Consider the following 26,140-nt stretch of genomic DNA (forward strand, 5'->3'; position numbering starts at 1 on the left):
TTCTCTCATCACCACTCCAAGTTATGGATCCCTGCCATAGTGAAAACCTGTCAATCACTTGTAGTGAAGCGGGATCTTCTAATTATATTGTCTCTAAAACACTATTGTAGGGAAAAATACACCTGGCGGCAATTGTGTCACAAGGCTGTAATTAATGCTGCTGTGGTGTGGACAGGTTATAGATAGGAGTGTGGATTTTGGATATTTTTTAGTACAATTATGTTATATACTATAAAATAGATTGTTACAATGGAATTTGTCATTAGTAGTAAATCCACACCCATAATGAGACCCATGATATTGTAAATACCTATATATTAATGTTGTTACTTTCACTGGAAATAACATGTCTCAAGAATACTGATGATCCAAGAATTGTGGGCAAATGGACATCGGCAGCGTTAACAAGATAGAAGAACGTTATTGGTGTTTTCTTGATGAATGACCTGGTTCAGTATCTAAAAAATCAGAACACATCTCATTCACAGTATTTTATTGGGAGCCAGATTTGGTTCATTGACCACTAGATACAGTTCACTTTTTTTTTTTGCTTCCAACTTTTTTAGTAATGGAGATAAGTTAAATGGATCGTTTGCGTAAAGTGTAACAGTTTTAATTTTTATTTCATAAATCAATAGTACACAGGAAAATAAGCAGCTTTGTAATATATCTTATCAGAGAAATCTGCTTTGTTCTCTGTCGGAGATGAGATTCTGTGACGGGATGAGGGAGGAGCTAGAGGCAGAGGGAGGAGCTTCAATCTACATAGTATCTCATCAGCACCAACTGTCATCTCCTACCTCAGTAATGGGAAAGTCTTCTCTGAATACAGATTTTACTTCAGACCTGAGAATTTTGATAATGGCTGATGAATTCTGGCAGAGAATGCAGACTTGTCTAATAAGATATATATACAGAGCTGCTTATTTCTTCGGCGCTCCATTGGGAGACCCAGACGATTGGGGTGTATAGCACTGCCTCCGGAGGCCACACAAAGCATTACACTAAAAAGTGTAAGGCCCCTCCCCTTCTGGCTATACACCCCCAGTGGGATCACTGGCTCACCAGTTTTCTGCTTTGTGCGAAGGAGGTCAGACATCCACGCATAGCTCCACTGTTTAGTCAGCAGTAGCTGCTGACTATGTCGGATGGAAGAAAAGAGGGCCCATACTAGGGCCCCCAGCATGCTCCCTTCTCACCCCACTTTTGTCGGGTGTTTGTTAAGGTTGAGGTACCCATTGCGGGTACGGAGGCTGGAGCCCACATGCTGTTTTCCTTCCCCATCCCCCCTCAGGGCTCTGGGCGAAGTGGGATCTTACAGGTCTCCAGGCACTGAGACCGGGCTCCATCCACAGACCCAGAGAACCTGCTGGATATGGAGCTGAGTATCGTCATGGACAGGCCCTGCTACATTAAGGTACTCTGTGTCCCCGGGCAAGCGCGCACACACACACCAGCATTGCTGGGAGTGATAGTGCGCCGGGGGCAACAGCGCGGAGCGCTCGTGCTATTATTCACTACAGCGTTGCTGAGTGACTTTATGTTTTGGGAACTGCCGCGCCGGCCGCTGCTGGGTGTTTTTTACATTGGGGCGCGGCTGGGACTTGTGGTGCGCCGGGGACTTCCGCGCTGGCCGTGCACATGGACGGCCGCGCTTATTACTCGAGTCCCCGGCTTTGCGGCCTAGTTTTCGTTTCGTTCCCGCCTCCAGCCCTGCCAGTCAGGGGTGAGGCGGGACGCTGTACAAACAGTCAGCGCCGAGGGCTGGAGTCTGCTTTGCATTCTCCAGCCCCCTTCACTGGACACAGTGGGACGCCAGTTTCCCGCTCTTGTCTGGGGCACGCCCACGGCCTGCCCCTCGTCACACGAGCTGGAGAAGGACGCCGGCAGCCATTCCTGCACGCAGTCCGAGCTGGGGAACGCAGACATGCTCTGGGCAACCACTCACAGGGCTCTGGCAACCACACACACCCGCGTTATAGGCGGGCGGTAAGCAGCACCTGAAGTGCTGACCCCACTAAATACCGAAGTGTCCATTTGTATTTTATGCTTGTATGCTATACACTGCACTGTACGGTCGCTATCTTTGGCTATATGCCCTCCTAGATGGCGAGATAACAGCAGCAAAAAAGCAAGGGTGCTAAGGCACAGTTTTTCTAGGCTGCTTGTATTGCATGTGCTGAAGTGTTCATTTGTACTTATGCTTGTATGCTATACATTGCACTGTACAGTCGCTACTTTTGGCTATATTCTCCTAGATGGCCGGACAACAGCAGCAAGAAAGCAAGGGTGCCAAGGCACAGGCTTTCTATGCTGCTTGTATTGCATGTGCTGAAGTGTTTATGCTTGTATGCTATACATTGCATAGATGGCTAGAATACAGCAGCAAAAAAAAAGCAACACAGGCTTTCTATGCTGCTTTTCCTGCATGTGATACTGTTCCACTGACCCCCATTGTGTGCAATGCTCCCCTGTAGCACTTGGTCAGCCGGGGTCTCTACTAGAGGTGGCCAAAGGAACCACCTGTGAACCCTGTCCAGGGACAGGGACGGAGTTGCAGGCTGATAGACTTTGCAGTCCAGACAGGCCATGGGCAATCTTGATTAATGCTCCCTGGCCACCCTCATTTGGAACACGGGAGGACTCTCTGTATGATGAGGCAGACGTAGCTGATCAGGGCTTTGGTCCTGACACCGCTCTCAATCCGGATACACCGGATGGTGACGCCATAGTGAATGATCTTATAGCGTCCATCAATGGAATGTTGGATATTGCTCCCTCAGCTCCCCCAGTGGAGGAGTCAGCTTTACAGCAGGAGAAATCCTTTTTTCAGTATCTCATGCGTATATTGAGTACTTTACTGGCCACGCTGACTTCAGAGAAGCAGTTCAGAAACACCACGCTTACCAGATAAGCGTTTTCTCCTAACGTATTAAGGATACACGTTATCCCTTCCCCCTGACGTGGTAAAGCGCTGGACCCAGGGCCCAAAGGTGGATCCCCCAATCTCCAGGCTTGCGGCTAGATCCATAGTTGCAGTGGAGATGGGACTTCCCTTAAAGATGCCATTGACAGACAGATGGACCTCTGGTTGAAATCTGTCTGTGAAGCTATCGGCGTGTCGGTTGCTCCGGCATTCGCAGCCGTATGGGCACTCTAAGCTATTTCAGCTGGTCTTGCGCAGCTGGTCTTGAGCACAGGTACATCTGTGCCGCAGGTGGTGTCCTTAACCTCGCAATGTCTGCATTGCGACTTACCCTAGTAATGCTGTCCTGGGGGGACAGTCGAGGTTTCGGTCCTTCCCAGGCTCGGGCAGGTCCCAATTGTCCTCGTCCAAAAGGGCTCAAAAGGCTCAGAGGGGCTCAAATTCCGGCCGGGCTCAATCACGCCCAAGGAAGGCTGCAGGAGGAACCGCTACCAAGGCGGTCTCCTCATGACTTCAGCTCTCTCTCTCCGCATCCGCGGTTGGTGGCAGACTCTCCCGCTTGGCGACATTTAGCTGCCGCAGGTCACAGACCGGTGGGTGAGAGACATTGTGTCTCACGTGTACAGGATAGAGCTTTGTTCTCGTCCTCCGGCTCGATTCTTCAGAACTTCCTCCCCCCCCCCCACCGAGCCGATGCTCTTCTGCAGGCAGAAGGAGTGGTAATCCCTGTTCCTCTTCAGGAACAAGACACGGTTTTTTCCTCCAATCTCATTGGGGTGCCAAAAAAGGGTGGCTCTTTCCGTTCCCTTCTGGACCTAAAACTGCTCACCAAGCACGTGAAGGCCAGGCGGTTCCGGATGTAACCCTCCGCTCCGTCATTGCCTCAATGTCTCAAGGAGATTTCCTTGCATCAATAGACATCAAAGATGCTTATCTCCACGTGCCAATTGCTACAGAGCACCAACGTTTTCTACGTTTCGTGATAGGAGACGACCATCTCCAGTTCGTAGCTCTGCCAGTTGGTCTGGCGACAGCCCCACGGGTTTTCACCAAGGTCATGGCGGCAGTGGTAGCAGTCTTGCATTCTCAGGGACATTCGGTGATCCCTTATTTAGACGATCTACTTGTCAAAGCACCCTCTCAAGAGGCATGCCAACACAGCCTGAATGTTGCGCTGGAGACTCTCCAGACTTTCGGGTGGATCATCAACTTTTCAAAGTCAAACCTGGCACCGACTCAATCACTAACGTATCTTGGCATGGAGTTTCATACTCTCTCAGCGATAGTGAAGCTTCCGCTGGACAAGCAGCGGTCACTACAGACAGGGGTGCAGTCTCTCCTTCAGGGTCAGTCGCACCCCTTAAGGCGCCTCATGCACTTCCTAGGGAAGATGGTGGCAGCAATGGAGGCAGTCCCGTTCGCGCAGTTTCATCTGCGCCCACTTCAATGGGACATTCTCCGCCAATGGGACGGGAAGACAACTTCCCTAGACAGGAAAGTCTCCCTTTCTCAGACGGCCAAGGACTCTCTGCAATGGTGGCTTCTTCCCACCTCATTATCACAGGGAAGATCATTCCTGCCCCCATCCTGGGCAGTGGTCACGACAGACGCGAGTCTGTCAGGGTGGGGAGCAGTTTTTCTCCACCACAGGGCTCAAGGGACGTGGACTCAGCAGGAGTCCACCCTTCAGATCAATGTTCTGGAAATCAGGGCAGTGTATCTTGCCCCATTAGCCTTCCAGCAGTGGCTGGAAGGAAAGCAGATCCGAATTCAGTCGGACAACTCCACAGCGGTGGCATACATCAACCACCAAGGAGGGACACGCAGTCGGCAAGCCTTCCAGGAAGTCAGGCGGATTCTGATGTGGGTGGCGGAAAGAGCATCCACCATATCAGCAGTTCACATCCCGGGCGTAGAAAACTGGGAAGCAGACTTCCTCAGTCGCCAGGGCATGGACGCAGGGGAATGGTCCCCTCACCCGGACGTGTTTCAGGAAATCTGCCGCCGCTGGGGGGTGCCGGACGTCGACCTAATGGCGTCTCGGCACAACAACAAGGTCCCGACCTTCATAGCGCGGTCTCGCGATCAAAGAGCTCTGGCGGCAGACGCCTTAGTGCAAGATTGGTCGCAGTTCCGGCTCCCTTATGTGTTTCCACCTCTGGCACTCTTGCCCAGAGTGTTACGCAAGATCAAATCCGATTGCGGCCGCGTCATACTCGTCGCCCCAGACTGGCCGAGGAGGTCGTGGTACCCGGATCTGTGGCATCTCACGGTCGGCCAACCGTGGGCACTACCAGACCGTCCAGACTTACTGTCCCAAGGGCCGTTTTTCCATCGGAATTCTGCGGCCCTGAACCTGACTGTGTGGCCATTGAGTCCTGGATCCTAGCGTCTTCAGGATTACCCCAAGGGGTCGTGGCCACCATGAGACAGGCTAGGAAGTCCACTTCTGCTAAGATCTACCACAGAACGTGGAAGATTTTCTTATCCTGGTGCTCTGCACAAGGAGTATCCCCCTGGCCATTCGCGTTACCTGTCGTTCTTTCCTTCCTGCAATCTGGGTTGGAAAAGGGCTTGTCGCTCGGCTCCCTTAAAGGGCAAGTCTCGGCACTATCCGTTTTTTTTTCAGAAGCGTCTAGCACGACTTTCTCAGGTGCGCACGTTCCTGCAGGGGGTTTGTCATATCGTACCTCCGTACAGGCGGCCGTTAGATCCGTGGGATCTAAACAAGGTCCTTGTTGCTCTCCAGAAGCCGCCCTTCGAGCCTCTGAGGGATGTGTCACTTTCTCGACTCTCACAGAAAGTGGCCTTTCTGGTAGCGGTCACGTCTCTTCGGAGAGTGTCTGAACTAGCTGCGCTGTCATCCAAGGCTCCTTTCCTGGTGTTCCACCAGGACAAGGTAGTGCTGCGCCCCATTCAGGAGTTTCTCCCTAAGGTGGTATCCTCTTTTCATCTTAATCAGGATATCTCCTTGCCTTCCTTTTATCCGCATGCAGTTCATCGGTATGAAAAGGATTTACATTTGTTGGATCTGGTGAGAGCACTCAGAATCTACATTTCCCGCACGGCGCCCCTGCGCCGCTCGGATGCACTCTTTGTCCTTGTCGCTGGTAAGCGCAAAGGGTCGCAGGCTTCCAAAAGCCACCCTGGCTCGATGGATCAAAGAACCAATTCTTGAAGCCTACCGTTCTGCTGGGCTTCCGGTTCCATCAGGGCTGAAGGCCCATTCTACCAGAGCCGTGGGTGCGTCCTGGGCATTACGACACCAGGCTACGGCTCAACAGGTGTGCCAGGCAGCTACCTGGTCGAGTCTGCACACTTTCACCAAACATTATCAGGTGCATACCTATGCTTCGGCGGACGCCAGCCTAGGTAGAAGAGTCCTGCAGGCGGCAGTTGCCTCCCCGTAGGGGAGGGCTGTCTTTGCAGCTCTAACATGAGGTATTTCTTTACCCACCCAGGGACAGCTTTTGGACGTCCCAATCGTCTGGGTCTCCCAATGGAGCGCCGAAGAAGAAGGGAATTTTGTTACTTACCGTAAATTCCTTTTCTTCTAGCTCCTATTGGGAGACCCAGCACCCGCCCTGTTGTCCTTCGGGATTTTTGGTTGTTTTTCGGGTACACATGTTGTTCATGTTGAATGGTTTTCAGTTCTCCGATGTTACTTCGGAGTGAATTTGTTTAAACCAGTTATTGGCTTTCCTCCTTCTTGCTTTTGCACTAAAACTGGTGAGCCAGTGATCCCACTGGGGGTGTATAGCCAGAAGGGGAGGGGCCTTACACTTTTTAGTGTAATGCTTTGTGTGGCCTCCGGAGGCAGTGCTATACACCCCAATCGTCTGGGTCTCCCAATAGGAGCTAGAAGAAAAGGAATTTACGGTAAGTAACAAAATTCCCTTCTTTCATGTGTACTATTGATTTATGAAATAAACAATGGTTACGTTAACCCCTTCCACCCCAATTCTGAAGCCTAACTTGGCAGAAGCTAGTTTTTACATCACTACTTTCAGAGAGCTATGTATTTCTATATTTTTTGGTCCTGAGCTTATTTTGCTGGATACGTTGCGTTTTCAATGAACAAGTAAATCACCGTCACAATTCATAACAAAAACGTGCAATTTTAACCGCTTATTTACATACGGTACTTAACAAGCATACCACAAAACAGTGTTAATATAATGATAAAACTGTTGTGTGAAAATGCCATTTTATCTGCATGACCATGGACCACTATTCATGTTATCACCACAGTCAGAGAGAATATTTGCTCTTTGATTGATTGTCATATATTTTCCCAGAAAAGGAGTGTGAACAGGAGCAGTTTGTCAGCTAATAAGGGCTCGTTTATCAAAACTGCAGCAAGCAGCCCTGTAAGTGACACATCTCTGGAATCAGGGTCTCAGCCACTACTGTATATCTGATTACATAGCAAAAACCTGCTGACCAATTTCCTTTAAGCTGCTCTCACACGTCCTCTCCTTTTTTAATTAACAAATATAAAACTCTTTCATGTAGCAGCAGGTCTTTGATAAAATGTGCTTTGTTGAGAACACAGATGGGGACATGGTACATTTATTATAGGAATAAATTATAATATATTCTATCCAGGGTGGTGTTTCTGGTGACCTTTCTGGGAAACCTATACAAATCCTGTATGGACATACAGATGAAATAACCAGTGTGGGCCTCAGCACGGAGCTGGACATGGCCGTTTCAGGAGCCAGAGTAAGATATTCCTCTGCGTGCAACATAAAACTAAAAAAGCATATGGGGAAAGTAGACTTTATCACTGATAATTATAAATGTTGTAGGATGGGACAGTAATTATTCACACAATCCGAAGAGGCCAATATATGAGGACACTGAAGCCACCGACCGACAGCTCACTTGTCATGACGATCCCTAACTTGGCCGTCTCCTGGGATGGACATATTGTCATTCATAGCAGCCTCGAAGGGAAAGGAACCTTAAAGGTGAGTCTTTCAGGAATTTTTCACAGTCACTACTTATATATTAATCTGCTTTTTATTTTGACTTTGTTTTTACTTTTTATGTCCAGTTTTATGTTAATAAAGCCTTAAGTGAATGTGAATCTTTTCATTCTGTTTTCAGCTCCAACATTCTTCACTAATCCTATATCATTATTATTTATTTATAGAGCACCATTAATTCCATGGTGCTGTACATGAGAAGGGGGTTACATACAAAATACATATACAAGTTACAGTAGACAGACTAGTACAGAGGGAAGAGGGCCCTACCCTTGAGGGCTTACATTCTATAGGATTATGGGGAGGAGACAATAGGTGGGGTGTAGGTCGGGCGGCAGCTCCGCACGGTGGTCGGGCGGCAGCTCCGCACGGTGGTCGGGCGGCAGCGAGTTCATTGTAGATTGTAGGCATTTCTGAACAGGTGGGTTTTCAGGTTCCGTTTGAAGTTTGCAAGGGTGGGGGATAGTCTGACGTGTTGAGGCAGCGAGTTCCAGGAGACTGGGGATGCTCGGGAGAAGTCTTGGAGTCGGTTGCGTGAGGAGCGAATGAGAGAGGAGGAGAGAAGGAGATCTTGGGAGGACCGGAGGTGACGTGTTGGAGTGTAATGGGAGAGTAGTTCGGAGATATACGGAGGAGAAAGATTATGCACAGCTTTGTAGGTCAGTGTTAGTAGTTTGAATTGGATACGGTGGAAGATTGGGAGCCAGTGGAGGGACATGTAGAGAGGAGAAGCGGGGTGGTATTGAGGAGAGAGTTGGATCAGTCGGGCAGCAGAGTTAAGGATGGACTGGAGAGGGGCAAGCGTGTTGGCAGGGAGGCCACAGAGGAGGATGTTACAGTAGTCGAGGCGGGAGATTATGAGGGCATGCACTAGCATTTTAGTAGATTGCGAATTGAGGAAAGGGCGGATTCTGGAAATATTTTTGAGTTGAAGACGGCAGGAGGTGGTGAGAGATTGGATGTGTGGTATGAAGGATAAGGCAGAGTCAAAGGTCACTCCGAGGAAGCGAACTTTGGGTACTGACGAGAGCATGGTGTTATTTATTGTAATAGATAGATCAGGTGGAGTGTGTAGGTGAGACGGAGGAAAGATGATTAGTTCAGTTTTGGCCACATTCAGCTTTAGGAAGCGAGAGGAGAAGAAGGAGGATATAGCAGATAGACATTTCGGGATTTTGGACAGCAGAGATGTGGCATCTGAGCCAGAGAGGTAGATCTGGGTGTCGTCGGCATATAAGTGGTATTGGAAGCCATGGGACTTTGAGTTGTCCCAGGCCAAATGTGTAGATAGAAAAAAGTAAGGGTCCTAGGACAGAGCCTTGAGGGACGCCAACAGAGAGATGGCGGGATGAAGAGGTTGTGTGAGAGAGGGAGACACTGAAAGTGCGATTTGAGAGGTATGAAGAGATCCAAGAGAGGGCAAGATCTCTGACACCAAGGAAGAGAGAGGGTCTGTAATAGGAGGGAGTGGTCAACGGTATCGAAGGCTGAGGACAGGTCTAGAAGTAGGAGTATAGAGAAGTGCTTGTTCGCTTTGGCAGTAAGCAAGTCATTCGTAATTTTAGTCAGGGCAGTTTCGGTAGAATGATGTGGACGGAAGCCGGACTGTAGGTTGTCAAAGAGAGAGTTAGAGGAGAGGTGGGAGGAAAGTTCAGCATGGACATGCTGTTCTAGGAGTTTTGAGGCAAGTGGGAGTAGTGATATGGGGCAATAGCTGGTAGTAGAGGTTGGATCGAGGGAAGGTTTCTTTAGGATAGGTGTGACTGTTGCATGTTTAAAGTCAGAGGGGAAGGTTCCAGTCGTTTAAAGATAGATTGAAGAGATGGGTTAAGGCTGGAATAAGGATGATGGTGAGCTTGGGGAGGAGGTGGAATGGCATGGGGTCAAGTGCGCAGGTGGTGAGGTGCGCTTTTGAGAGAAGACGTGCAAGCTCTCCTTCGGTGATGGTGGGGAGGAAGTTTATGGGAGAGGGGCAGTGGTCAGTTATATGAAGGGGTTGTGGTGGCTGAGCAGAGAAGACTTGCCTTATTAGGTCGATTTTTTTCTTGGAAATAAGTGGCAAAGTCTTCTGCAGAAATGAGGGAGGTTGGAGGGGGCAGTGGTGGGCGAAGGAGGGAGTTGAAAGTGTTGAATGACTGTTTGGGGTTGTGTGTTAGAGAGGATATGAGGTTTCGTGAAGTAATCGTGTTTAGCAGAGGTGAGGACTGAACGAAATGTGTGAATTTGCATTTTTGAATGTGGTGAAGTCTTCCTGGGAGTGCGTTTTCTTCCACCGCCGCTCTGCAGCCCTAGACCTTTGCCAAAGTTTTTTAGTGAGGTTGTTGTGCCAGGGCTGTCTATTGATTCGTCTCACTCTGCCATGCACAAGGGGAGCGACTGAATCAATAGCTGATGTGAGAGTGGTGTTGTAGAAAGTGGTGGCACTGTCTGTGTTGTGGAGGGACGGTATGGAGGACAGTGGAAGGATAGAGTCGGCGAGGGTGTGCATGTTGAGGTGTGCAAGGTTTTTGCGGGGATGTGCTAGGTGCTGGACGGGGGGGGGGGGGGGGTAGGTGAGGAGGACAGGGCTGAAAAGGTCAGCAGATGATGGTCAGATAGGGGGAGGGGGGAAGTTGTGAGGTCAGAAAGGGGACAGAGGCGGGTGAAGATAAGGTCTAGTGTGTGTCCATCTTTGTGGGTGGCAGAGGTGGAGCACTGAGTTAAGCCAAAAGACGAAGCAAGGGAGAGGAGTTTGGAAGCAGCTGATTGGCGGGTGTCAGTGGGGATGTTGAAGTCACCCATGATGATGGTGGGAATGTCAGCAGAGAGAAAGTGTAGAAGCCAGGCAGAGAAGTGGTCGAGGAAGACAGTGGTAGCGCCTGGGGGTCTGTATATGACAGCCACTTGGAGGTTGGAGGGAGAATAGATTCGTACGCAGTGCACTTCAAAGGAAGGCAGGACAAGGGAGGGTAGAGGTGGGATTGTGGTGAAGCTGCAGTTGTTAGAAAGAAGGAGGCCCACTCCTCCACCTTGTCTATTGCCAGGGCGAGGAGTGTGGGAGAAGTGCAGGCCACCGTAGCATAGTGCAGCTGGGGAGGCAGAGTTGGATGGTGTCAGCCATGTTTCGGTGATGCCCAGAAAGGATAGATTGCTGGAGGTAAAGAGATCATGAATGATGTGCAGTTTATTACACACTGAACGGGGGTTCCAAAACGCACCAGAGAGAGGGGGTGGCAGAGTGGGTGAGAGGGGAATAGTTTTTATGTTGGATAGATTGCGGTAGTTACTAGTATGTGGAGAGTGGTAGGTGGGTGATAAAGAGGGGTGTACCATCCGTGGGGGGCCAGGATTGGGGGCTATGTCACCAGCAGTGAGAAGGAGTAGAGAAAGGGAGAGCAGGTGAGAGGAGAGTGGACGGCATGGTCTGCGTGATATTAGGAGCGATCTGAGGCTCAGGAGTAGGTCAGCAGATGAGGACAGATGAGAAGGCAGGAGGGAAGGGGAGATGAATATTTGTTTAGAGGGTGCTGGGGTGTGGGGATAGCGAAGGAGAGTAAGGAGGAGAGGGCCAAGGACTGTGAGGGCATAGGTGAACATGGTGGGAGTAATGTGGTAAGTATGGGATTTAACAAATAAATTGTGTCAGTAGCAAACTTAGTTAGAAAGAGATGAATTTTACCTTCTGGTCACTTCTGACACTTATGAGGCACTTATCCAGAGGCACACACACAGACCACGGTCATAGACCTAGTGCAATACTTATATACATGTCTCATTGACCCAGATGAACATCAGCTGACCAGCAGGGGTGAAGCACATGAAAGAATTACTAACAGGTAGAAACCACTCAAAGAAGAAAAAAAAAAAACCAATACAGACAGGATTTAACTAATTATACAACAGGAAAACAGCAGTTTAGCATACCAAAAGCAAAGGGACTTCAAATGTATATGCAGGTGAGGAGATTAAAAAGCAGGAAATTCAGATGCATAGAACAACTGGTCGGTCATACCTGTGAATGAGACAGATGGATTGTCATTAAGGCCCCTTTACACACTGATACTTTCTAGCGATCCCACCCTGGCCGGGATCGCTACAAAGTCTCTGGTGAGTCGCTGGTGAGCTGTCAAACAGGCATACCTGGAAAACGACGCAACAGCGATCCGGACCTGCAGAACGACCTAGCTAGTCATTGGGGACGTGTCAAAGCAGCTAATTGAAAGGGAAGTCACTAACGAAGTCGTTGAACAGGGGTCAAAGACCGATACATGCTGCACAGCGGGAAACAAAGGACCAAAAAATGGTCCTGAAAGATTTGTAGCGATCAGCAACTTCACAGCAGGGGCCAGGTCGCTGATGTGTTTCACACACTGCAATGTCGCTGGGGAGGTCGCTATTACGTCACAAAACTGGTGATGTTACAGCGATGTCGTTAGCGATGTTGCAGTGTGTAAAGGGGCCTTTGCAGTAGTTGGAGCTCTGTTTTTCTGATAAGAGATCCAAGTGTGCATCCACCATGAAAGAGCGGGATACTCCATTCATTCTCTTATTGGACTGCTGAGTGTAGTACCGATGCAGAACTCCAATCTCAAGACGTCTGGGAGTCACAGCGGTTGGACCTCCAGTGATCAGCAAAATTGTCACCTATATTTTTTGAGACTAACCCTTTAACACTCCTAGATAGATAGATATATCTGTCCTGAACTTTGGGTTGGGCTCAGAAGCAGAACTTACATCTGTCTCTAACAGCAGCAATTGGTGTGCTCATTGGTTGCTGCTGTTAACTTCTTAAATGCCATTGGAGATGGCAATCCTCCTGAGACGTTGGTTCTGGTGGTCACAGGCATTCCTGCTTCGCAGTTTGCAATCACAAGCATACGATATGTTGCTATCGCACCTAGAGGCGCTGGCTGAACACCCCCCCCCCCCTGTCTGCGATGTGATCTTTCCTGATGCCTGCAGCAGGGCGTCCTAGAAGACAGTGTTTTGGGTTTTTTTTCACTATATACAACAATGCTATTGCCGTGCTTTTCAGCACACTATTTTCTGCAGTCTGATTTTGCATTATGGGTAAGAGATACTAGCATAGCAGCAAAAGAGGAGGTCTGGCTACTCTCTTGCTGCGTCTCTTATTGATCGTGTGATGCGAGAATGCAGGAGACCACATTAGGCTACATAAACACATACTGTCTTTTAGCCCCGATTACAGTAGATCTGCAATGATTTTGCTGCTGTTTTGGAAAATAACAGCAAAACAATGTGTTTTTTTTCCACGTTTATGCTAAACCTAGTCTGTGATCCAGCATGCTCTTGAGGTGCCAGCCCCTCCACATACAGAATCCATTCTCCAATTACACATACATGGAGTACGGATGCTGCACAGTAACAAAGGTCAGGAGAAAGCAAGGAGTTTGAGGCCTTTTTCATTATATCTTTAAAAAGGAAAGAAGCCAGATCACCTAATAAAGTAAATTACAAACTTTCAGAACTTTCTATGCTGGACACAATTCTAAAAAAAAAAAAAAAATCAGAGAAAAGTTTTAGTTACTCTTTAAATGAACAGTAATCTGCATAAGGGGAGTTACTAACGTCCAAGGTGGTGATTTAGGAATGTGTTTCTGATTGCAGAACAAGCATGCCTTGCATCTTTATGGTGTGAATGGAAAATACCTGGGCTCTGAGGGCCTAAAGGAGCAAATATTAGACATGTGTATCAGCGGAGAACACATTGTGATTGGAAGCCGCCAGGGACATCTTTCAATACGTGATCTGTACAGGTTAGTAAGCAAGGTCCATCAGTATCTGGTTTGGGTTACTAGCGGTAATGATTTCTATACTTCATGTTAGGAAAAAACGAGATTGTTTCTTCAATGTCACATATTAGATATGTAAAAGAAAGGCTTTCCAAATACCATGTTATATGTGTGGTGCTGTGGGCAGCTTCCCCACAAGAAAAAATCATTGTGATGTTTAAGGGATGTTCTTAAGTCCTTAATTTGCTTTATTAGACATGAAAATAATCCAGTTTGCAATTGACTTGCTTTTTATATCTATGATTTTGTCATTTTCCTGCAATGACCGCTTTTATTTTTTATAGTGTACAGCTCGTTACCATGGAGTCTGGCCTCTAGTGCCTGGCTGAGATGCCAAAATACATTCCTTAAAAGGAGTTAATTCTTAACATCCCAGTCAGGTTCTTTCCAGCCCACTGTTTTCTGTACATCAGTTAGCTGCTCACCTCCTTCTCACTCTCCCTCCACAGCTTCAGCTTCTGAAGAGATGCAGTTACTACTAATCTCTTCTCTCGCTGTCCTCTGCTCTTTTAGTCCCGAGATGTCTGCTTGTTCAAATGCCCTTTTACTTCTACCTAAATAGACTGTGTGCAGAATTGTTAGGCAAATGAGTACTTTGATCACATGATAGATTTTATACATGTTGTCCTACTCCAAGCTGTATAGGCCTGAGAGCCAACTACCAATTAAGTAAATCAGGTGATGTGCATCTCTGTAATGAGGGGTGTGGTGTAATGACATCAACACCCTATATAAGGTGTGCTTAATTATTAGGTAACTTCCTTTCCTTTGGCAAAATGGGTCACAAGAGAAATTTGACGGGCTCTGAAAAGTCCAAAATTGGGAGATGTCTTGCAGAGGGATGCAGCAGTTTTGAAACTACCAAACTTTTGAAGCGTAATTACCGAACAATCAAGCGTTTCATGGCAAATAGCCAACAGGGTCGCGAGAAGCGTGTTGGGCAAAAAAAGGCGCAAAATAACTGCCCATGAATTGAGGAAAATCAAGCGTGAAGCTGCCAAGATGTCATTTGCCACCAGTTTGGCCATATTTAAGAGCTGCAATGTTTCTGGAGTATCCAAAAGCACAAGGTGTGCCATACTCAGGAACATGGCCAAGATAAGGAAGGCTGAAAAACGACCACCTTTGAACAAGAAATATAAGATAAAACGTCAAGACTGGGCCAAGAAATATCTAAAAACTGATTTTTCAAAGGTTTTAAGGACTGATGAAATGAGAGTGACTCTGGATGGGCCAGAGGCTTGATCAGTAAAGGGCAGAGAGCTCCACTCCAATTCAGACGCCAGCAAGGTGGAGGTGGGGTACTGGTATGGGTTGGTATCATCAAAGATGAACTTGTGGGACCTTTTCGGGTTGAGGATAGAGTGAAGCTCAACTGCTAGACCTACTGCCAGTTTCTGGAAGACAACTTCTTCAAGCAGTAGTAAAGTAAGAAGTCAGTATCGTTTAAGAACAACATGATTTTCATGCAGGACAATGCTCTATCACATGCATCGAAATACTCTACAGCATGGCTGGCCAGTAAAGGTCTAAAAGATAAAAAAATAATGACATGCCCCCCTTGTTCACCTGATCTGAACCCCATAGAGAACCTGTGGTCCCTCATAAAATGTGAGCTCTACAGAGAGGCAAAACAGTACACCTCAGTGTCTGGGAGGCTGTGGTGGCTGCTGCAATCAATTTTGATCGTAAACAGATCAAGCAACTGAAAATCTATGGATGGTAGGCTGTTGAGTGTCATCGTAAAGAAAGGTAGCTATATTGGTCACTAGTTTTTTGGGGTTTTGTGCTTGCATGTCAGAAATGTTTATTTCTAAATTTTGTGCAGTTATATTGGTTTACCTGGTGAAAATAAACAAGTGAGATGGGAATATATTTGATTTTTATCAAGTTGCCTAATAATTATGCACAGTAATAGTTACCTGCACAAACAGATATCATCCTAAAATAACGAAATCTAAAAAAAATCCACTCCAACTTCCAAAAATATTAAGCTTTGATATTTGAGTCTTTTGGGTTGATTGAGAACATAGTTGTTGATAAATAATAAAAAAAAATCCTCTAAAATACAACTTGCCTAATAATTCTGCACATGGTGTAAAGTGTAGACTCCAGAACAAACCACTGATAGCTGAATATGTTACAGCAGAACTTGTGCTTGGCTTTATAGTTCTACTAATACTACAGCCCTGCCAGAAACCAGACGGTAATGAAACTAAGTCTTAACCCATGTTCTTAGGTTAGAGATGCCTAAACATGCCGGTGTCTAAGCCTTATAGCCTTTTTATGCTAGCGAAGTCAATCTTCCACAGTGCCACAAGATCCTCCTCTTTGGAGTGGACATTTCTCTTCAGAGACAAAACTACCTGCTCTCCCTAATACAATTGCATTCTGAATTCTTATCTTACCACAAGGCTCAGTTCAATATTTTTTGCATTGTTTTTATTCATAAATGATGATCTAAACTATATCTATCCCTATGTATAATATATATATATATATATATATATATATATATATATATATATATATATATATATATATATATATATATACAGTGCCTACAAGTAGTATTCAACCCCCTGCAGATTTAGCAGGTTTGATAAGATGCAAATAAGTTAGAGCCTGCAAACTTCAAACAAGAGCAGGATTTATTAACAGATGCATAAATCTTACAAACCAACAAGTTATGTTGCTCAGTTAAATTTTAATAAATTTTCAACATAAAAGTGTGGGTCAATTATTATTCAACCCCTAGGTTTAATATTTTGTGGAATAACCCTTGCTTGCAATTACAGCTAATAATCGTCTTTTATAAGACCTGATCAGGCCGGCACAGGTCTCTGGAGTTATCTTGGCCCACTGCTCCATGCAGATCTTCTCCAAGTTATCTAGGTTCTTTGGGGGTCTCATGTGGACTTTAATCTTGAGCTCCTTCCACAAGTTTTCAATTGGGTTAAGGTCAGGAGACTGACTAGGCCACTGCAACACCTTGATTTTTTCCCTCTTGAACCAGGCCTTGGTTTTCTTGGCTGTGTGCTTTAGGTCGTTGTCTTGTTGGAAGATGAAATGACGACCCATCTTAAGATCCTTGATGGAGGAGCGGAGGTTCTTGGCCAAAATCTCCAGGTAGGCCGTAGGCCGTGCTATCCATCTTCCCATGGATGCAGACCAGATGGCCAGGCCCCTTGGCTGAGAAACAGCCCCACAGCATGATGCTGCCACCACCATGCTTGACTGTAGGGATGGTATTCTTGGGGTCGTATGCAGTGCCATCCAGTCTCCAAACGTCACGTGTGTGGTTGGCACCAAAGATCTCGATCTTGGTCTCATCAGACCAGAGAACCTTGAACCAGTCTGTCTCAGAGTCCTCCAAGTGATCATGAGCAAACTGTAGACGAGCCTTGATATGACGCTTTGAAAGTAAAGGTACCTTACGGGCTCATCTGGAACGGAGACCATTGCGGTGGAGTACGTTACTTATGGTATTGACTGAAACCAATGTCCCCACTGCCATGAGATCTTCCCGGAGCTCCTTCCTTGTTGTCCTTGGGTTAGCCTTGACTCTTCGGACAAGCCTGGCCTCGGCACGGGTGGAAACTTTCAAAGGCTGTCCAGGCCGTGGAAGGCTAACAGTAGTTCCATAAGCCTTCCACTTCCGGATGATGCTCCCAACAGTGGAGACAGGTAGGCCCAACTCCTTGGAAAGGGTTTTGTACCCCTTGCCAGCCTTGTGACCCTCCACGATCTTGTCTCTGATGGCCTTGGAATGCTCCTTTGTCTTTCCCATGTTGACCAAGTATGAGTGCTGTTCGCAAGTTTGGGGAGGGTCTTAATTAGTCAGAAAAGGCTGGAAAAAGAGATAATTAATCCAAACATGTGAAGCTCATTGTTCTTTGTGCCTGAAATACTTCTTAATACTTTAGGGGAACCAAACAGAATTCTTGTGGTTTGAGGGGTTGAATAATAAATGACCCTCTGAATAAACTTTTCACAATTTAAAAAAAAAAAAATAAAAAAAGAAATAACATTCTTTTTTGCTGCAGTGCATTTCACACTTCCAGGCTGATCTACAGTCCAAATGTCACAATGCCAAGTTAATTCCGAATGTGTAAACCTGCTAAATCTGCAGGGGGTTGAATACTACTTGTAAGCACTGTATATATATATATATAAAATATATACACCCAAAATGTAGCAATAGAAGCAGCACACCAAATATGAAAAAGTAGGCAAATGATATAAATATATACAAATTTTATTTCATGCATTATAATACCTATTCTCCAATCTACAAATAGGGTTTGCTCCAATAGATTGTTAATATCCAAAAATGTTATTGATCTATTGGCCCCCAAAAATATTTCAAATATTTCTAAAACTATTATAGCATGAACAGGAAACTTTTTCATTAATTTCAATATGACCTATATCACAAAACTACTATGGAAATATTACAAATCAAGCAATCCTAGGTGACCTAAGATGAAATTACTTAAGAGCTTTTTTGGTAAAATGTTTAGTTCTCTAGTGCCAGCAAAGCTGATACATCGAAACCAGATAGGCTGTATCATTTTTCCAAGTTACATGATGTGTTGGCCTAAAATACCCAGTTATCTGATCTGCCAATCCAGTAGCTGTGTATGTCGACATAAATCCACAAAACAATATTTTCCTGAGGAAGGTGGCTATCAAGACCACTATCGTGGCCAATGCTAACAGACACTATTTGTATGCTGGTATATACTATTGTTAGTGCAATATTGTTGGAAGATCAGAAATAAATAGAAGAGAAAGTTGTGGCATTATGGAAATCACAAGATCAATATACATTAATGAAATGCAAATTATGAAAAAATGGAGACAAAAGTTGAAGCACCACACGCAGAATCCCTGCAATTACACACTTTGGCTACTATCAGTGAGGTGGTTAATGAATGTCTAAGAAATGTTCTGCCATGTTGAATGCACTTGGTCAATAAATCATCAAGGTCCACAGCTGGCATGTCCCTTTGCCATGATGTCCTAGATGCGCTTGATTGAAGATGAGTCTGGATTTGCTGTAGGCATGGTAGCACAATTAGGCCACGCAGGCTGCTCAATGTCGCACAAACAGCCTTTGGCCTGACACAAAAAGGGGATACTTTGGAGAAATGGCTGTATCACTGGTTCCACAATTTATCCATTCTGTACTGCAAGTGAAATTAGACATCACATATGAAGCCTTAAGGTCCAGTCACACTAAACAACTTACCAGCGATCCCAACAACGATAGGACTCGCTAGTAAGTTGCTAGGAGGTTGCTGGTGAGATGTCACACTGCGACGCTCCAGCGATCCCACCAGCAACCTGACCTGGCAGGGATCGCTGGAGCGTCGCTACACGAGTTGCTGGTGAGCTCACCAGCAACCAGTGACCAGCCCTCAGCGCCGCGTGGAAGATGCTGCGCTTGGTAACTAAGGTAAATATCGGGTAACCAACCCGATATTTACCTTGGTTACCACCAGCGCACGCAGCTACACGTGCAGAGAGCAGGGAGCAGCGCACACCGCTTAGCGCTGGCTCCCTGCTCTCCTAGTTACAGCACACATCGGGTTAATTAACCCGATGTGTCCTGCAGCTATATGTGCACAGAGCAGGAGCCAGCACTGAGAGTGAGAGCGGAGGAGGCTGGTAACGAAGGTAAATATCGGGTAACCAAGGACAGGGCTTCTTGGTTACCCGATGTTTACTGTGGTTACCTGCCTCTGCAGAAGCCGGCTCCTGCTGCCTGCACATTAGTTGTTGCTGTCACACACAGCGATCTGTGCTTCACAGCGGGACAGCAACAACTAAAAAATGGCCCAGGACATTCAGCAACAACCAACGACCTCACAGCAGGGGCCAGGTTGTTGCTGGATGTCACACACAGCAACATCACTAGCAACATCGCTGCTACGTCACAAAAGTTGTTCGTTAGCAGCGATGTTGCTTAGCGTGACGGGGCCTTAAGGCATCTAACAGTATCTACACAAACCATCAGAAGGCATATGCACAACATTGTGCTACAAGCTAGACATCCAGCAACAGATGGTTCCTTGACCTCACGCTCTCAAAGGCTATCATGGTTCAGAGTAAGACGCACTGGAGTTAGGAATGTAGGTCAGTCCCATTTTTGTCTTGGATGCAATGATAGAGACTTGTCTGCAGACCACGTGTGCAACACCATGAAGAGGCCTTCATGATGGAACTTCCCACTTACCCACTTCGGAGATTACGGTCTGTTGTGACAGTGTACGGTAGTTGGATCCCTTTAGTCTTCATTCCAGGTATATTAGCAGCTCAGCATTATAATGATTTAGTCATAAAAGCAGTGGTTTCACTTATAAACATGACCACATCAGTCCACATGTTGGTTGTTTTGCCGTGAGGAGGCCTGCAGCATCTCTGGGCTTGCATCTCATAGGGACAGTCTTTGTTCGTCAATTGCAAAAGGAGGTGCTAGAAGCTGATCTTGATGATTTGCATGTCCAAGTGCAATCAGCATGGAAAAAACATACCTAGCATTCCTGGCATAGCAGCCAAGGTGTGAAAGTGTGTGTTTCTTTGTCGCTCTATTGGGAGACCCAGACAATTGGGTGTATAGGCTATGCCTCCGGAGGCAGCACAAAGTATTACACTCAAAAGTGTTAAGCCCCTCCCCTTCTGCCTATACACCCCCCGTGCTCCCACGGGCTCCTCAGTTTTTATGCTTTGTGCGAAGGAGGCAGACATGCACAGCACAGCTCCACAGATTGGTCAGCAGCAGCTGCTGACCAGGTCGGATGGAAGAAAAGTGGGCCCATATAGGGCTCCCAGCATGCTCCCTTCTCACCCCACTCTTGTCGGCGGTGTTGTTAAGGTTGAGGTATCCATTGCGGGTACGGAGGCTGGAGCCCACATGCTGCTTTCCTTCCCCATCCCCCTCAGGGCTCTGGGCGAAGTGGGATCCCATCGGTCTCCAGGCACTGAGACCGTGCTTCATCCACAACTCCTGTGGAGACTGCTGGATAGGAGCCGGGTTCCGTTCAGGGACATGGCCCTGCATCTTGAAGGTACTCTGTATCCCTGTAGGGACCGTGCACGGCAACACCTCAGCTTTGCTGGGTGTGCTAGTGCACCGGGGACCGCGGCGCTGACCGGGTCTATATGTGCCATTACACACTCAGCGTCGCTGAGTGTGTTTATATGTAGGGGCTACCGCGCTAACCGCCGCTGCCATGTGAAACTGCGGCGCGGCTGGGACTTGTAGTTCGCCGGGGACTTCGGCGTCGGCCGCGCTTTTACGGCGGCGACGCTTATACTCGAGTCCCCGGCTTTCTTGCGGCCTAGCTTCCTTTTTCCCGCCCTCAGCCCTGACAGGCAGGGGGAAGGGCGGGACGCTGCACGGAAGAGAGGGACAAACGAGCAGCATGAGGGCTGGAGCATGCTTTGCATACTCCACTCCCCTCACTGTGCACTGTGTGAGACGCCCACGGCTCCCTCCTCTCGTCAGGACGCCGCAGCCATTTCCTGTCAGCTCCTCCGACGCTGCAGAGAGGGATTAACCCTGGGAAACCCAGACACGGTCTCTGGTGGCCTCACAACCGCTTTAGGCGGCTGGTAAGCAGCACCTGGGGTGTTACCCCCATGGTGCTGTAGTGTATTGATACATTCTGTGTTATTACTATATACTTTACACTGTATGAGCACAGTTCATTATGGCTATTTACCCTTTTGTGTTAATCAGGGAAAACAATAGCATGGCCCCACAAAGAAAGGGGTGCCAAAAAACAGGATTATTAGGCTGCCTGCGCCGCTTGTACGACCCAGCTGCCGGCAGGTCCCATTGACCCTCATTGTGTGCAATGTGTGGCCCCTGTGACTCTCTTCTTCAGCCAGAGCATCTGCTAAGAGGGGCCCAGGGGGAGACACCTGTTGACACGGTCCTTAGTGACGGGGATGGAGTTTGCAAAACTCTCTGAGACTATGGCTGAGATACTAGAAGCCTTGCAGTCCAGGCCGGTATCTCAGCAAAGGGACTCTGTTGAATCATTGTTCCCTGGCCCCCCTCAATTGGACCAACAATGTCCTCCCAGGATACATTCCAGGCTGAAGGTTCTGACTTAGACCCCAGCCCCAGACCGACTAAGCGGGCTCGCTTAGAATTTCCCTCGACATCATGTTGTTCAGGGTCTCAGCGGGGGGAATCTCCGGTTGATGATGCGGAGACAGCTGATCAGGATTCTGATCCTGAGGGCGCTCTCAATCGTAATACTCCAGACGGGGACGCCATAGTGAACGATCTCATTGCGTCCATCAATCAAATGCTGGATATTTCTCCCTCAGCTCCTCCGGCGGAGGAGTCAGATTATCAGCAGGAGTAATTCCGCTTCAGGTTCCCCAAGCGTACACCGAGTATGTTTCTAGACAATTCTGATTCCAGAGAGGCAGTCCAGAATCGCCATGCTTGTCCAGATAAGCGTTTTTTCTTAGCGCCTTAAGGATACACGTTGTCCTTTTCCACCTGACGTGGTTAAAGGTTGGACTCAGTGTCTCAGAGTGGACCCTCCAATCTCACAGACTGGCGGCTAGATCATTACTTGCAGTGGAGGATGGAGCCTCGCTCAAAGATGCCACTGACGGGCAGATGGAGCTCTGGTTGAAATCCATCTATGAAGCTATCGGAGCTTCTTTTGTCCCAGCATTCGCAGCCGTATGGGCGCTACCAGCTATCTCAGCAGGTCAAGTGCAAATTGAAGCAGCCACATGCACGGCCGCGCCACAAGTGGCATCCATTACCTCCCAAACTTCGGCAACGCTATTAGTGCTGTCCTGGACTCTGCGAGCTGTACGGCGGTTGCGGCCGCCAATTCGGTGGTACTCCGCAGGGCCTTATGGCTACGGGAATGGAAGGCAGATTCTGCTTCCAAAAAAGCGCTTAACCAGTTTGCCAATTTGTGGCGACAGGTTGTTTGGCGAGCGTCTGGATGAAGTCATCAAACAATCCAAGGGAAAGGATACATCCTTACCCCAGTCCCAACCAAACATATCCCAACAGAGGAGAGGGCAGTCGAGGTTTCGCTCCTCTCGGGGCGCGGGCAGGTCCCAATTCTCCTCGTCCACAAGGTCTCAGAAAGACAAAGGAGCTCTGATGCATGGCGGTCTAAGTCACGTCCTAAACAGACCACCGGGGGCGCCGCTAACAAAGCGGCTTCCTCATGACTTTCGGCCTCCGCTAGTAGCATCCTCGGTCGGTGGCAGGCTCTCCCGCTTTTGCGACACCGGGCTGCCACAAATAAAAGACCGCTGGGTGAGAGTTATTCTGTCTCACGGTTCCGAGATAGAGTTTACCTCTCGTCCCCCGACTCGATTCTTCAGGTCATCCCCGCCTCCCGAGCGAGCCGAGGCTCCTCTGCAGGCGCGGCGCACTCTGACGGCTGAAGGAGTGGTGATCCCTGTTCCTCTTCAGCAACAGAGCCACGGTTTTTACTCCAACTTGTTGGTGGTCTCAAAGAAGGACGGGTCTTTCCGCCCGGTCCTGGACCTGAAACTGCTCAACAGACGGGTAAAAACCAGGCGGTTCCGGATGGAATCCCTCCGCTCCGTCATCGCCTCAATGTTCCAAGGAGATTTCCTTGCATCAATCGATATCAAAAATGCTTATCCCCATGTACCGATTGCTCCAGAGCACCAGCGCTTCTTGCGCTTCGCCATAGGACACGAATACCTGCAATTCGTGGCACTGCCGTTCGGCCTGGCAACAGCCCCACGGGTTTTTACCAAGGTTATGGCTACTGTAGTAGCGCTTCTACACTCCCTGGGTCACTCGGTGATCCAGTATTTGGACGATCTGCTGATCAAGGCACCCTCTATAGAGGCATGCCAACGCAGCCTTGACGTTACCCTGGAGACTCTCCAGGGTTTCGGGTGGATCATCAATTTTCCAAAGTCAAATCTGACACCGGCCCAATCGCTGACATATCTTGGCACGAAGTTTCATACTCTCAGCGATAGTGAAGCTTCCGCTGATCAAACAGCAGTCACTACGGAAAGGGGTACAATCTCTCCTTCAAGGCCAGTCACACCCCGTGAGGCGCCTCACGCACTTCCTGGGGAAGATGGTGACAGCAATGGAGGCAGTCCCTTTCGCGCAATTTCACCTGCGTCCCCTTCAATGGGACATCCTATGCAAATGGGACAGGAAGCCGACGTCCCTCGTCAGGATCGTCTCCCTCTCTCAGACGACCAAAGCTTCCCTTCGGTGGTGGCTTATTCCCACTTCATTAGCGAAGGGGAAATCTTTCCTACCCCCATCCTGGGAAGTAGTCACGACGGACGCGAGTCTGTCAGGGTGGGGAGCGGTTTTTCTCCACCACAGGGCTTAGGGTACGTGGACCCAGCAAGAGTCCTCGCTTCAGATCAATTTTCTGGAAATACGGGCAGGGTATCTTGCCCTGAAAGCTTTCCAGCAGTGGCTGGAAGGCAAGCAGATCAGAATTCAGTCGGACAATTCCACAGTGGTGGCATACATCAACCACCAAGGCGGCACACGCAGTCGGCAAGCCTCCCAGGAAGTCCGGCGGATTTTGATGTGGGTGGAAGCCACGGCCTCCACCATCTCTGCAGTTCACATTCCAAGCGTGGAAAACTGGGAAGCGGATTATCTCAGTCGCCAGGGCATGGACACAGGGGAATGGTCCCTTCACCCGGGCGTGTTTCAGGAGATCTGTTGCCGCTGGGGGGTGCCGGACGTCGACTTCATGGCGTCCCGGCACAATAACAAGGTACCGACGTTCATGGCACGGTCTCAAGATCCCAGAGCTCTGGCGGCAGACGCCTTAGTTCAGGATTGGTCGCAGTTTCAGCTCCCTTATGTGTTCCTCCGCTGGCACTGTTGCCCAGAGTGTTACGCAAGATCAGGGCCGACTACCGCCGCGTCATCCTCGTCGCTCCAGACTGGCCGAGGAGGTCGTGGTACCCGGATCTGTGGCATCTCACGGTCGGCCAACCGTGGGCACTACCAGACCGACCAGACTTGTTATCTCAAGGGCCGTTTTTTCCATCTCAATTCTGTGGCCCTCAACCTGACTGTGTGGCCATTGAGTCCTGGATCCTAGCGTCTTCAGGATTATCTCAAGACGTCATTGCCACTATGAGACAGGCTAGGAAACCAACGTCCGCCAAGATCTACCACAGGACGTGGAAAATTTTCCTGTCGTGGTGCTCTGCTCAGGGTTCTTCTCCCTGGCACTTTGCCTTGCCCATTTTTTCTGTCCTTCCTTCAATCTGGACTGGAAAAGGGTTTGTCGCTCAACTCCCTTAAGGGACAAGTCTCAGCGCTCTCTGTGTTTTTTCCAGAAGCGCCTAGCCAGACTTTCACAGGTACGCACGTTCCTGCAGGGGGTTTGTCACATCGTTCCTTCTTACAAGCTGACGTTAGAACCCTGGATTCTGAACAGGGTGCTGCTGGTTCTTTAGAAATCACCATTCGAGACAATGAGAGATATTTCTCTCTCTCACGCCTTTCGCAGAAAGGGTTTTTTCTAGTAGCAGTCACTTCACTTCGGAGAGTGTCCGAGCTAGCAGCGCTGTCATGCAGAGCCCCTTTCCTGGTTGTTCACCAGGACAAGGTGGTTCTGCGTCCGGTTCCGGACTTTCTCTCTAAGGTGGTATCCCCCTTTCATCTCAATCAGGATATCTCCTTACCTTCTTTTTGTCCTCATCCAGTTCACCAATGTGAAAAGGATTTGCACTTGTTAGATCTGGTGAGAGCACTCAGACTCTACATTCTCGTACGGCGCCCCTGCGCCGCTCGGATGCACTTTTTGTCCTTGTCGCTGGCCAGCGTAAAGGGTCACAGGCTTCCAAATCAACCTTGGCTCGGTGGATCAAGGAGCCAATTATCGAAGTCCACCGTTCGGCTGGGCTTCCGGTTCCCTCAGGGCTGAAGGCCCATTCTACCAGAGCCGTGGGTGCGTCCTGGGCTTTGAGACACCAGGATACGGCTCAGCAGGTGTGTCAGGCGGCTACCTGGTCGAGCCTGCACACTTTCACGAAACACTATCAGTTGCATACCTATGCTTCGGCGGATGCCAGTCTAGGTAGACGAGTCCTTCAGGCGGCGATTGCGCACCTGTAGGAAAAGGCCGTTTTACGGCTCTCTTACGAGGTATTATTTTACCCACCCAGGGATTGCTTTTGGACATCCCAATTGTCTGGGTCTCCCAATAGAGCGACAAAGAAGAAGGGAATTTTGTTTACTTACCGTAAATTCCTTTTCTTCTAGCTCTAATTGGGAGACCCAGCACCCGCCCCTGTTTTTTTGTGTACACATGTAGTTCATGTTGAATGGTTTCAGTTCTCCGATATTCCTTCGGATCGATGTTACTTTAAACCAGTTTATAATTCTTTTTCCTCCTTCTTGCTTTTGC

The 26,140-nt window shown here is 48.3% G+C and overlaps 1 protein-coding gene across 3 annotated transcripts in view; it reads left to right on the forward strand.

Annotated features, from left to right (window-relative positions):
* The window catches only part of NBEAL1 (neurobeachin like 1), a 283,360-nt gene that overhangs the window by 241,454 nt on the left and 15,766 nt on the right, over positions 1-26,140 (forward strand). For all 3 annotated transcript variants that reach the window (XM_075317649.1, XM_075317650.1, XM_075317651.1), the window contains 3 exons: positions 7,535-7,651; positions 7,738-7,899; positions 13,525-13,673. In XM_075317649.1, the coding sequence (XP_075173764.1) occupies positions 7,535-7,651; positions 7,738-7,899; positions 13,525-13,673 (428 nt within the window). The remainder of the gene's footprint in view (positions 1-7,534; positions 7,652-7,737; positions 7,900-13,524; positions 13,674-26,140) is intronic.

Source organism: Anomaloglossus baeobatrachus, chromosome 7, assembly GCF_048569485.1.
Source record: "Anomaloglossus baeobatrachus isolate aAnoBae1 chromosome 7, aAnoBae1.hap1, whole genome shotgun sequence".
Classification (NCBI taxonomy): Eukaryota; Metazoa; Chordata; class Amphibia; order Anura; family Aromobatidae; genus Anomaloglossus; species Anomaloglossus baeobatrachus.